Genomic DNA, 13,474 nt, shown 5'->3' on the forward strand with positions numbered 1-13,474 from the left:
AAATTGTTGCCACAATTTTTTCCATCTCTTCAATGGGGTTAGGAAGAGTATTACAAGCATTTTTCCAAACTGTTATCCCTTTCGTCCCTTTAACGGGGTGAGCAAGCTATATTTCTTCCATGTGACTATTACAAGCACTTTTCCAAATTGTTGCCATTATTTTTTTAGTTAACCAATTTGTTTGAATTTGACATTTTGAACATGGAAAATTTGTGTTATATAGCATTTTCAATCTTAACCATGACAAGCTTATTATACATACACTGCCAATTTATTGTGCATACATGGCAAATTTATTGTGTATATCATGGAAAATCTCTTTGCTACATATCATAAAAAAACGGGTATGGGGAGGTGGGGGTAAAACGCACGATTTTTTTCCTATGTGTAGCTTGTACTGGCTTGGCAAGTAGGTGCCCCATTGATGCCATGTGACGATTTTTTTTCACAAGTTGTGATGATTTTGCATAACATAATACCTAAAGAGTATTTGTCATGTGACCCTCACAAACTTGTCTACAAGTTGTTGTGATTCAAAAAACCAAACATATTTTGTAATTTGCCATGTGATAAGTAGAAACTTTAACATGTCAAATCTATCCTTTTTTTATCATGGCAAGTTTGTGTGTGTGTGTAGAGTGTTTTTTTGTCAAACTGGTATTTGCCATAAATCATCCGAATTTATGCTCTCTATCATATTAAATTGTGTTTGCATGGCACATTTTTGCCATGATATTTTTTTGGCTTTTGATTTTTTTTCCTATCAACATGACATGCCAACTTTAAATACATACTATCTGCTAATGTGTTTGATGTCTCCCTCCTATTTTCTGGTTGGTAAATACAATAGATAGCAATTAAGTTTACGACAATCTCTAATGACATCCACACAAACACCTTCTCTACCAATTTGTAGGAGATATTTTTTTGTAAATTTACTATGCGATGCAAATTTTGCCATGTTCCACACAAACACCTTCTCTACCAATTGTCGTGTGATGCTTCCAACCATTCTATTCACAAACTTGCCATATTCTGTAGAACATATTTGCCATGTGACTGCTACAAATTCTTGTAAATTTTGCCATATTGTTTGAAACAACTTTCTTTCAAAAAAAGCCATGTACTAGAGAACTAGTTTTTACATCACTTTTTAGGTAAAATTTTGTTTTTTTAACTTGTGCATAGCTCATTTACAAACATCTTTTTACCAAATTTGCCATGTTTTTAGAAGTTTGTTTCCGACCTAGATCATGACAATTTTGTTTACTGTGAGAGATTTCAAACACATGCAATGTTTGGCCTTGGTAGTTTTTCCCTATAACATACTAATTAGGCTTTTTTGGTTGTTGCTATGTGAATGGGCCAATAGAGAGTTCATCAAGAAAAATAATATGTAAACAAATTTTTTGCGTGTTACCAACTTGGGTGGTGTTTTTTCGAGCAAACCAAGGGAACTTGTTGACAAAAAAATGAACCCCAAACTTTCAATCCTCGAAATCAGCTCACCAAACTCTTTGATCCCGGTCTATATTAAACCCCGAACTTGGAAGTATTTAGCTACTGCTCACTGACATGGCCCATTAGTGCAGTCGCTCGTGCAAGATCTAGGTCGGTTGCTCTACTCTAGTTTTTGTTTTGTTTTTTTATTTGGTTTTTCATTGATTTTATATTTGGCTTTTACTTCGCAATATTTTTTTATCATTTGTTTTCTTTAATTTTATCTTTCCATGTTATACTCTTGGTTTTCTTTTATTTATTTTTTAGTTTTCTTCATATTGGATTTTGCTTTTCATTTTGTTTCTTTGTAGGCCTTAATCAGTTTTATTTTTTGGCACATGTCTACTTAATGACAATAAACTTTTTTTGTGAGGTAATAAACATTTTTGAACAACACGAAGCTACTCGTCCTCTTTAATGAGGGACAAAAAAATGTTGTGTTCATTTGCCGTCTCTAATCAGTTTTGTTTTTGACACATGTCTACTTAAGAACAATAAACATTTTTCAAACTAAAAGAAGTTGGGAGAGTAAAAAAACTGAGAAGCCACTGCATTTGCGAGGACACAAACTCGGCACCCCGTAACAGAGGCGCGCGAGGCTAGGCACTGTATAAGAACACACAAAAGCATTCAACATGAAATCATTTTTCAAAAGGATAAAAACATTTCTACTAAAATATAAACAATTTTAAATGCCATTTTTAAATGCAAATAAGTTATAAAATAGTAAAAGCATGTTTTAAATTTGACACGATGTTTTCAAATTGTAAAACATCTTTCGAAATATGTGAACAACATTTCGAATTTGAACTTTTCTAAAAAATGTGAACAATTTTTAAAATCACAAAGAGTTTTAAAATTGCAAACATAATTTGAAAATTCCAAAGATGTTCAAAAAAACATGATACATATTGAAATTGTGACCAGAAATAGAAAACATGAAGAATTATTAACTTCTGAACAAATTTTGAAAAACGTGCACATTTTTTGAATTAATGATCATTTTTTAACACAGATATCTTTTGAAATTTTGAATAAAAAATAAAAAACCTGACATTTAAAATGCTAGCTACCTTTCTATGGTGTGGGCCAACCAATATTCTCACCACGCTCCCATCTCTCTGCCGCAGCACCCAACAATCGTGGGTTCAACCTCCCACGTCGACAGTCTTTGTTTGAGAACGCCTTTAAAATAGGTAGCAAAAGGGCCCGTGCGTTGCAATGGAAGCGAAAATAACACACGCTCCGAACGCAATATATTTTTACATGGCATCACATTTGTGTTGTCGACGATGGCTTTAGTGCTCACACAATGAAAACGCGTTTGAATATACAGTCACTTGCAATAAGATGAGAAATATGTTGTTTCTCCCACGAGATTTTTCCAAAGGTGTGCATGTGTTGTTAACGATGTTTTCTTTCATATTAATTTGGTTTTAATTTAATGGATGTTTATTGCAATTCGTATCGTCACCGGAAAGAGAGAAAAAAAAGGACCGTGCACTACAGATTAAGTTTGCACAAAAAATAATATTTAAGAAGTATTCAACGGCTAAAAATAACATCCTATTTAGATTCTACACATTTTTTTAATCAAATTTCATATATAACATGTTAAAATCAAAGTTACGGTTTAAAAGATATGGATAATTTTGTTTTAGATAAAATGTGGATTGATTAACTGAAAAGTTAGGGCTTTTTTGTTAGAAATACGGAGGGCGGGTTGATTACCTGAAACATCAGAGTTTTTTTAGAAAAATGTAAAAAATGATTCTTTTTTTGACTTAAATCCGGACTGCGGGTTGATTACCTGAAATAGCACGGGGTTTTCTGAAAAATGCAAAAAACTAAAAAACAATTCGATTTTTGACTAAAAACAGACCGCGGGTTGAATACTGGAAAAGTGAGGGTTGTTCGTGCAAAATAACCGCGACGGACGACAGAAGCGCTTCGCGCTTTATTATTAGGACTAGCAAAAGGGTCTGTGCGTTGCAACGGAAGAAAAATAATTATAATCTTCAAGGATGCTGATCATATTACGTCCTTAAAATTTATGACATTTCTTGAAATGCATGAACAGTTTTTGAATTAGCAAACATTTTTTTTAATTGCACTCAAAAAATAATACACAAACTTTTTTCTTAAAATCATGGACTTTTATTGTTTTCACCAACATTGTTCTCAAAATTATGAACATTTTTTCGAATATGGAAATACTTTTACAAATATCCCGAGCATCTTTTGAATTCACAAACATTTTATGTTTTCTTCAAAATTCTATTTCAAAATTCTCAGTTTTATGAGTTGCAAAAGTTTTTCAAAAGTTGATATTATTTAAATTTGAAAAAATGGAACAGAAAATGAAAATAAAACAGAGGCACGAACTGTTTTTAAGATTTTTAGACGGACTTTTGTTTAAAATTATTGACTTTTTCATTTTACACACATTTTCTAAAAATTTAAACATTTTTTTGTATATGCAAACATTTTTCAAAACTCCTGAGTAGATTTTGAGTTCTCAAAAAAATTATGTTTTTTTAATATTTTATTTCAAAATTCTCAGTTTCTTAATTTTTCAAAAAAATATTTGAAGTTCTAAATTATTTAAAGTAGAAAAAATGGAACTGAAAAGTAAAATAAAAAAACTAAACTAAAAGAACAGGCTGCCATGCATGGACCGGCCCAAATAGGTGTGCTGCATCTTTTCCAATGCCCAGAGCGTAATATAGGAGGTGCCTACATGGGTCGGCCCAGTCCGGGGATTTTCCTGTTTGAAACGTTTTCTATGACTTATAAGTGACAATTCTGGGTAATTTTCATCAACTTTATGGGCAATGTTAATGACGGACGACAGAAGCACTAATTACTTTATTAAAAGGTAAAGATAAAGATTAGGAAGAGATTGGGATCGAAAAGTTTGGTGTACTGATTTCAGGGTTTAAAAGTTTGGGATTTTATTTAACTTTCATTTAAATCATCAAGGTTTGTTTTGGATTTTTTTTCTCCAATTTTTCTTCTTTTTCCTAGGGCAACGGTCGCTCGTTATTAGCGTCCTAGATTTGATATAGAGAAATTTGATTATTTGCCATTTTTAATATGAGGTTTCGCAAAATTACCACTGTCAAGATTGACTTCGTAAATATGCCATCCAGGTTATGCGCAATTTGATTACTATGCCATTTACCTTCTTTTATTGATTTCCTTTTTATTTTCCTATTTATAGGCATTGGAGAAGACCAAAATGCCCCTGATGTTATCTACACGTACTTGCGCATGCAATCAGACTTCAAGCGGACGAGAGCGTGCTGCCGGCCGACAATACCATCTTTGACCCCTATCGCCTGGATGTATTGCGTCAATCGTTGGACGCCATCCCCATCTCCTCGATGTTGTGTGACCCCGATCTCCTGGATGCTGCTGATTTCTTTGATGACACGTGCCGCCGATCTTGTCGGCATCGCATGCTGCCCATCGCCCGGTACAGCAGTGGCGACATGAACGCAATCTTTCTGAATATGTAGCAGATGAGTAATGTTAGACTTACGAATAAGCTCTACAAAATCTTACGTGCTTCCCTTAAACTACTACTAATCTCCCCCTGATTTTCAGCGGGGGTGGGCCTCAACCTCCCCTTAATCCAATCAAACGTGGCCAAGTCTTGCTAACCCGTAAGCATACGTAATTTAACGTGGCCAAGTCTTACTAACCCGTAAGCATACGTACGTGGATGTAGCATCTCTCGTAGCAGATTATGCTCAGTTTATGTCGTTTACATACTGTTTGTTTCAGAATTTTGATCTCCTCAATACATCGAATGGAATGGTACAATACAGTTTTTTCTCATCTTCAAATTGAGGTGTGAAAAATTGATTCAGTGCCCCCTCATCTCATTGACTTCACTTCCCATTAGGGGGGTAATAGCTGAATCCACTGGTGTGCGACTTTCAGTCCAAAAACTTGCACCAAGAAAATCTGGAATGCTATTCAATTATAGCTAGAACAACATCCTGGAACCAAAACGAGAGCATGGCAGCTACAGTCCTACAAACAGCAGCACATCTGGCAGCTGATACAAGAATGAGAAACTTGGTTTCTGAGACAAAACATGAACGGATGATTTAAGAAAAGTGGCATGATCAAGACCCGAGCACAAGGATAATCTAAAATACCAATGTAACGCAACTCTATTTCTCTACTAAAACATCACTTGTACTCAATCTTTCAATTTAGAAAACCGAATCTTCCACCTCTAGGTAAATTTATCGTCCTTGCGCTAGGCAGTCGAAGAATTCTTACCGGCGGACGGCAGCTCCTACGCGGTCACATGCCCATCCTCCTCGGCTCCTCTTGATCCCCGACGAGCGGCCGAACAGGCGGGCTGGCCTAGCTGCGACGGCATGCGAGCAGGCTACCGAACACGATTTTTTGTGTGGCTCGTTCTCCTTTTTGTCGAACCAGCTGCATACGGACGTGTACACAGCCTTAGGGTAATTTGGTCTTTTTCGGTGCCTTTAACTAAGAAAGAACAAAAAAAAATCGATAAAAGGAGGGAAATGGCATAGTAATCAAGGAGGTAACGACCTGGGTGGCAATTTTGCGAAGCCAATCATGAAAGTGGCAATTTTGAGAAGCTCCATATTAAAAGTGGCAAATAACCAAATTTCTCATTTAATATAAGGCTGGTTGTAATGGATAGTATCATATACTAGTATCATGCATATGATACCACATCTGTAATGCATAGTATCATAATGTTAGTATCATAGGATATGTCATTTATTGCCATGCAAGACATATAGTAGGACATCATTTAATATGATACGGTATCATGATATGATACCCAATCATCTCTTTTTTCATTTAATTCTATGACACCTTGTTAAAATTGTCTAGTTGGCATGCATGATATTACCTATGATAGTTTCATTACGGGCAGCCTAAAGGTTATTTCCTAATACAGCGTGGCCCTCATCTTAGTAGGCTAGAACTATTCCAGGTAGTTTTAGCCTAACCGCAGCAAGTGTATGCTCATCATGACGCGATCCCCGGGACGCAATTACATTCTGAATTATTAGTTCCTAGAAGTTGACTTCGTTCGTAGGTGATCCTTTTTATTCTCTTCCATCCAACGAACAAATCAATTCCATAATAAACAAACGAACGAACGAAACAATTGTCTCGGCGAGGGTAGACGACGTCGTGATCGGAGGCGATTGACATGGCCGTGGTGCTCGGCGCGTTCGTGCCGGACACCGCGGCGCGGTGGCGCAGCGTCGCCGAAGGGGAGGTGGCGCAGGAGCTAGGCGTCGCAGCGGCCGCGAGGAAGCTGGCGGCGAGGCTGGAGAGCGTGGCCGCCGTGCTGGGCGACGCCGAGGCGCAGGCGGCGGGCGGGGACGAGGCCACCGCGCGGTGGCTCGCCGAGGTACGCGCCGCGGCGTACGAGGCAGACGGCGCCGTCGACCGGTGCAGGGTCGCCGCGCGCCGGCTCGGGGGCAGGGAACCCAAGCATCCGCCGCAGCAGCAGCAGGCGAGATTGCTACCTCTGACTTGAACAAACAAACTAGGATCACGCTGTTGCATTGCATTGCAGGTTTTGTTAATTACCTTGTCCTCTCGTCATGGCGTGCAGGCTCTTCCATGGCTGCTATCCTCCTGCTGCGAGGACGCGGAGCCCCAGAGCGATATCGCTGCCGACCTCAAGCGCGTGAACGAGAACCTGCAGGCCATCATGAGGAAGCAGCGCCGGCTGCAGCTCCACGCGGCGTACGCGGCCGACCCCACCGACCATACACGGACGTTGCTGCGGCGCCACCAGCCAGCTGATCCAGGCATCGTCGGCACAAGGATCGAGGACGACGCCCGCCTGCTCGTCGATCGGCTGACGCAGACGGCCAGGCCAGCCGCATGCGAGGTCGTCGCCATCGTCGGACCGGACGGCGTCGGCAAGACCAAGCTCGCGAGGATGGTATACGAGAGCGCGAGGGTGCGTTGCAGCTTTGGGTCGACTTCATGGGTCCGCCTCTCCAGAGGGTACACGGATGCCGGCCTGCTCTCGCAGGTCATCGACGCCTTTGGCGGCGACACCAAGGGCGGCGAGAGCGTCGCCGACCTCCAGGCAATGCTGACATGCCTGGTGGCGAACAAGAGGTTCCTGCTCGTGGTCGATGACGTCTGGTACGGCGGGGTGTGGGAGGACGTGCTGCAGAACCCACTGGAGCGCGGCGGCAGCGGCGGCAAGGTGCTGGTCACGGCGCGGCGCGGCACCACCGCCCGCGAGATGGGCGCCAGCCTCGTCCACCGGGTGAAGAGGCTCAGCGCCGACGACGGCTGGCTTCTGCTCCGCACATCGGCGTGCGTGGCCGCCGACGAGAGGCAACTGAAGGGCGTCGGAGAAAGGCTCGTCGACAAGTGCGGGTGCATCCCTCTGGCCATCAAGGCGGTCGCCGGCGTGCTGAGGACACGGGAGGCCAGCACCGACGAGTGGGGCGAGGTGCTCGCGAGCCCCGCGTGGTCGGTACAGGGGCTGCCGGACGACGCCACGAGGGCGCTGTACCTGTGCTACGACGACCTGCCGCACCACCTGAAGCAATGCTTCCTGTACTGCTCGCTGTTCCCCCCGGGCTTCGCCGTCGAGAGGCGGGTGCTCGTGCGGCACTGGATGGCCGAGCGCTTGGTGCGGAGCAGGAGCGGCGCCTCCGTCGAGGAGGTAGCCGAGGGGTACTACGACGAGCTCGTCGGCAGGAACCTTCTCCAGACGACGCAGGAAGACGTGCGCGGATGCATGATGCACGAAGCGCTGCATGCTCTGGCGCAGCTGCTCCTGCAAGGCGAGGGCTTCACCGGCGACGTCCAGCGGCTGCCCGACGACGGCGACGCCTCATTCAGACCACGGCGTGTCTCGCTCCCGGGAAGAAACATTGCTGCGATACCGGAGAGGATCCTGAATTCGGAGAGGATAAGGACGCTGCTGCTTCCCAGGAACCCACTGGCAACCGAAGGAAACATCTTCACCAGGTTGCACCACCAGCTGCGAGTCCTCGACCTGAGTGAAACAGGAATTGAGCTCATCCCAGAGACTCTGGGGAATCTAGTTCATCTGAGGCTACTGAACCTGTCCCGGACAAGGATACATGCGGTTCCAGAGTCCATCGGCAACCTGTGGAGCCTCAAATTCTTTCTGCTGAGGGAGTGCAAGTCACTGCACGCTCTGCCCAAAGGCATGAAGCACCTGAAGGGGCTCAGAGACCTTGACCTTGCCGGAACGACGATCGATGCCGCCGCGTTCAGGGTAGGCCAGCTGAGAAGCCTCACGTCGCTCCGGTGCTTCGCCGTGGCCAGCAAAGAGGATAGGGGTGGATGGCCTCTGGCTGAGCTCAAGCACTTGTGCCAGCTGAGGATACTCCATGTGCACAAGCTCGAGAGGGCCCCCGGTCGGTCTGAGGCAGCTGAAGTGGCACTTGCCAGCAAGATGAGCCTCAGGGAGCTCGCACTGTCATGCAGCAACGACACTGTCAGTCTGCCACAGACACCAACAGCGGTCAGGAAGATTGAGGATGTGCTGGAAGAGCTCAACCCTCCACCGTGCCTGGAGTCGCTAAAGATTGCCGGCTATTTTGGGGCCAAGTTCCCCAACTGGCTGTCAGACATTTCCCTCCCAATTCTTCGCCACCTCGACATCATCGGGTGCAACTTGTGCCAGTCCCTCCCTCCACTAGGCCTGATGCCAGAGCTGAGATCGTTGTGCATTGCGGATTCTTCAGCTCTCACGTCTATCGATGCAGAGTTCATGGGCAAATGCCACGCCCCTGAGGTACCTTTTCCAAAGCTTGAGAACCTGCGCTTGCAAGGGTTGCGTAAGCTCGAGACATGGATGGATATCGAGGCAGGAGCGTTGCCCTCTTTGCAGGCGATGCAGCTCGAGAGCTGCCCTGAGCTGCGACGCCTGCCTGGCGGCCTCGGACAAGTGACATCCCTGGTGGAGCTGCGCATGGTGGACATGGCGAGCCTTGAGGCTGTGGAGGGCATTGCTGCACTGAGGGAATTGAGCATTTGGAACGCACCTGATCTGAAGAAGGTATCAGGCATGCCTTCCCTTGAGGACCTTAGCATATCCCACTGCCCAGTGCTGCATACTGTGGAGAACGTCGACAGCCTGCAAGCAGTGCACATATTTGATCATCAGTTGCAGGAAGTCCCAAGATGGATCAAGGCGCTTGCAGCAAAGCTGCGCTCGCTGGATGTCACAAGCACGATCAAACTGCTCAAAAGGTGCCTGGTGGATGGCCCAGACTGGCCCCTGATCAAGGACATTGTACAGGTTCACGGGTCGACGACCGGTTCCGGTGATTACATATACTATTCCAAGAACCCTTACATCTTCGATAGCAATGTGAATGCTCAAGGAAACCTTGAAACTGCTGCTTCTGATAGTGCTGATGAGGCGTCGGCAGATAACAGAAATGCCAATCAAGATGTTTGGGTTGCAGCTTCAGGTACTGGTTATATGCACATCAGTGGCTTCTTCGATTCAAAAGCAGTGAAAAAAGGAGCTCCCATGGCTGAAGGCAGTGTGACTCGTAGGAACACAGAAAAGAGAAATAGCCGGCGTAGCCTGCATAAGCTGGCAGAAGTTATTCCTGAAGAGGGTGAAGCTGAGGAAGATGCAGATTCAGTTGTGCTGTTACCTGCTCACCCAATTAAAGCCCACTCACGAGTGGAGAAACCGCGTCCTGTTGTTAATGATGATCGCAGTGGCAATAACGATACAGGCTTGCTGTCAAAAGTTACCCCTCAAGAAACTGGTCCTGATGCAACTAGGCGAAGAAGGTCAAAGATAGGAAAGGATGTTCCTACTGACGCTGGCGCTGCTGGGGATTCTTCTGTTAGTAAATCTGCTGCTGCAGTTGGTCATAACTTGGTCCGTGAAGGGTCTCGAGTAATCAACAGAACTGAAGCTGATCAAAATTCGAACATCAGTTTATGTCAAAGCGAGGAATGCACATTGAATAAAGGAGAGAACTTTGCTAACATCAGTAAACAGACCAGGAGAGTTCATGACACTGCAAGTAATGTGCCAACACAAGCTGGCAGTGATAAAACTGAAAATGGTTCACCTGCTATCACGGCTCGCTCCAGGAAAGTAACATTCAACATAAGAGAAGACGATCATGCTGACGCCGCTGCACATTCACCGAACGCAATCAATCAGAAGAATGTCAACAAGGTAAAAGTGACAGCAACTTCTGCAAGTGCAAGCACAAATGCGACAACAACGCCAGAAATTCCAGCAGACAGAGATGTAGCACCAAAATCTGCTGGCACTATCAATAGCAGCTTAATCCTTGAAGGTCATCACACAGTAAGTATTGCTAAAGATTCTACATGTACTGCTGTTGACAACACTGGTGGTCATATGGAGGAGAGGAGCATCAGTTTGCCAGCCAATCCAAATCATGATGAAGAATCTAAAGCATTCAGCGCTACTGAAACCACGTGTGATTCGGAGCCCTGCATGTTGCCTGCAAGTTTAGCCTGGCGCAAGCAACGGGCACCGAAGAAGCAAGAAGCCAGTTTCGCAGGTGCAGGCAGTGGCATAGGCGCATCCATCAAGAAAATCCCTCGCATGGCGAACAAAACCTTGGAGAAAGTTACCTACAAAAGCATGGCTGAGCCAGTGGAACATCCATCTACTGGAGCATCCAAGAACCCCGATCTACATTCGAAGCCCGTGTGCACACCGTGTGGTGCCATTGGTACGACCGAAGCAACCATGACATACAGATACCAAACCAACAGCCACGCCGACGAAGACAATGCCCATTTCTCCATCGACGTCAAGGATGATGACTCGCATCAGGCACCAAAGGTGTACACCGCCATTTGGGCCGACACCGATACGGACACCCTGCGAGCTCGGTTCCTCAGCTCGATGCAGCACCACCACAGGATGGCCTCCCGCCGTCGCCATCGCCGCCACAGGGAGAAGCACGGCTCTGGGAATACGTGGGGCATCGGCCCAGTTTTGGTGGTCGTCCTCCTTGTCGTCGTCTCCGTGGCGCAGCTTCTGTTCATCGTATGGATGTACCGCAGGCTCCTGAACCAAAAGTAGGCGACCAACATGTAACTCTAGTTCTGCACTTGTAACATTCCTGCCAAGAAAAGCTAATGCTTTGCTCCTTTCCAGTGCCTCACCTGTTGTTATCTTTTGCTTTCTTCTTTGTTCGTGTTGCACTATGTGGGATTGCATCACGGGCTCGAACTCTGTACCCTTTATTCGGTTAGAATTGAATGAAAGCAGCGCTGCTGTTTTCGTCCAGAAAAGAAAAGAAAAACTAGTACTATTATCTTGTGTTCTTGCTGTTTTGCATCAGATTGGTCTCTCAAGATTCCGAATATGATTAATTGTAACCTCATTATGTAGTACCCGTATTAGGCTTAACTCGTTTTTTTTTTTTTGAGACATATTAGGCTTAACTCGTAAGAAGTGGCCTTTGGCAAGGAGGCAGTAATGGGCTGCGCCTAGTGATTTTATCCCCAAAATTTCGGGCGGGAGCGCTCTCATTTTCTTTGGCGCCAACAAATTTGGGCAAGCTCTAGCCTAGTACAGTACTCCTGCTTGGCGAGAGAAGGACGGAGAACCAAAATCTTGGGGAGGTAGAATGAGGAAGCAGAATAAGAAGAAGACGTACCCGAGCAGAATCCGATCGTCCGGCGGCCAGACCACCCTGCAATCGTTCCTCTTCAAGCCCAGGTAGATCGAGGAGGGAAACCACCAAAGAATCTTTTCTTTCTTTTTTTTTCCCCAAAAATTTGCTGGATCTCTAGTCTTCTAACCCTTGCCTTCGTTTCTTGGATCCTCCAGAGCTGCCGATGGGGAACCGAATCCCTACCCGCCGCCGCCGCCGCCGCCGGTAGCGGAGGACGACGAGGTTCCGAACTCTCCGCCGGCGCCGCCGAAGCGGGAGATCGTCAGAGTCACCAACAAGACCATCAGGGTATCGATCGGTCTGCCCTTGTTCTTCCCCCCTTGCGTCGCGTTTCTCCGTTCTTGATGGCGGCGGTGCCTGGCAGGAGAAGGCGAGCGCGTTCTCGTCGGTGGGCTCCTCGGCGAGGCGCGGGGCCGACGCGAGCGCTCTGGACGCGGCGGTGTTCAGGCGGTTCAACGGCTCGTCGCCCCCGGCGGCGAGAGCCGCCGCTGCGGAGGCGGGGGGCGACGCGGACGACGGCGGCGTCCGGCTCGACGTCGAGGACATCGCGGCGGGGAGCCGCCGCTGGGAGTCGCGGAAGCGGAAGGGGCCCTTGGGTGCGTGCGCCCTCCATTTGCAGAGCTACTCTTCCTCTCGCGTCATGCTGCTAGTTTGTGAGGCATCGCACCACCGATCTCATTTGCCTCTTCCGTAGGAGGCAACGAGGGGCGCGCGAGCAGCAACGCCGGGCACGTGGTGGTGCTTGGTGATGACCCGAAGCCGAGGCTGCCGAAGGCGACGAGGACGAGGGGAAGGATCGCTGGCCGCGGCGACGGCGGCCGTGGCCTGTACAACCACTGTAAGATCTCTCGCCGAATTCATTCTGTGTCGAGTAAACGGCGGGGAGATGAGCCGAGCTGATTGGTGGTTTTGGCTGACTGCCAGACGCGAACGGCGGCGGGCTGTGGCAGGGCGAGCAGGAGGGCGTCGATGGCGAGGAGGTCGGGTGGACCGAGGACATGTGGGAAGGCATGGGCTCCATCACGCTCGGCGGCATGGAGTGGCACTAGCTAGCTGGATTCAACAGCCGCCGCTCGGCGGCATGTCAGTCAGATCCCAGTTTGCAAGTAATGACGTGTAATGTAAAATTCCATGAAACCAGTCTAGCTTTGTTTCAAGTTCCAGACTACGTTATCCTGCGTTAAAACGTTCGTGCAATTTATTATGGCAAAGAAAAGACTGGTTTCAATAATAGCCGCGGATTTGAAGAATGGCTCGTAAGATCAATC

The 13,474-nt window shown here is 46.4% G+C and overlaps 2 protein-coding genes and 2 long non-coding RNA genes across 4 annotated transcripts; 1 reads left to right on the plus strand and 3 right to left on the minus strand.

The window, feature by feature from the left end:
• Positions 1–5,203: 5,203 nt before the first annotated feature.
• LOC123430856 lies at positions 5,204–8,021 on the minus strand. The gene is made up of 2 exons (XM_045114695.1): positions 7,105–8,021; positions 5,204–5,958 (listed from the first exon to the last, which is right to left on the minus strand). The coding sequence occupies exon 1, from the start codon at positions 7,930–7,932 to the stop codon at positions 7,117–7,119; it is 816 nt and encodes a 271-aa protein (XP_044970630.1). The 5' UTR covers positions 7,933–8,021; the 3' UTR covers positions 5,204–5,958; positions 7,105–7,116.
• Positions 8,022–9,389: 1,368 nt separating this feature from the next.
• LOC123430885 lies at positions 9,390–9,966 on the minus strand. Its single transcript, XR_006622990.1, has 3 exons — positions 9,875–9,966; positions 9,561–9,652; positions 9,390–9,481 (listed from the first exon to the last, which is right to left on the minus strand). It is a non-coding gene; the product is annotated as an uncharacterized LOC123430885 (long non-coding RNA).
• A 396-nt stretch (positions 9,967–10,362) lies between these two features.
• On the minus strand, positions 10,363–12,400 carry LOC123430877. The gene is made up of 3 exons (XR_006622988.1): positions 12,189–12,400; positions 10,614–10,679; positions 10,363–10,454 (listed from the first exon to the last, which is right to left on the minus strand). It is a non-coding gene; the product is annotated as an uncharacterized LOC123430877 (long non-coding RNA).
• LOC123430866 (WASH complex subunit 1) lies at positions 11,961–13,456 on the plus strand. Its single transcript, XM_045114704.1, has 5 exons — positions 11,961–12,250; positions 12,362–12,494; positions 12,571–12,802; positions 12,901–13,044; positions 13,131–13,456. The coding sequence occupies exons 1-5, from the start codon at positions 12,159–12,161 to the stop codon at positions 13,253–13,255; spliced, it is 726 nt and encodes a 241-aa protein (XP_044970639.1). The 5' UTR covers positions 11,961–12,158; the 3' UTR covers positions 13,256–13,456.
• The last annotated feature ends 18 nt before the right edge of the window (positions 13,457–13,474 follow it).

This window comes from Hordeum vulgare, chromosome 1H, assembly GCF_904849725.1.
Source record: "Hordeum vulgare subsp. vulgare chromosome 1H, MorexV3_pseudomolecules_assembly, whole genome shotgun sequence".
Taxonomy (NCBI): domain Eukaryota; kingdom Viridiplantae; phylum Streptophyta; class Magnoliopsida; order Poales; family Poaceae; genus Hordeum; species Hordeum vulgare.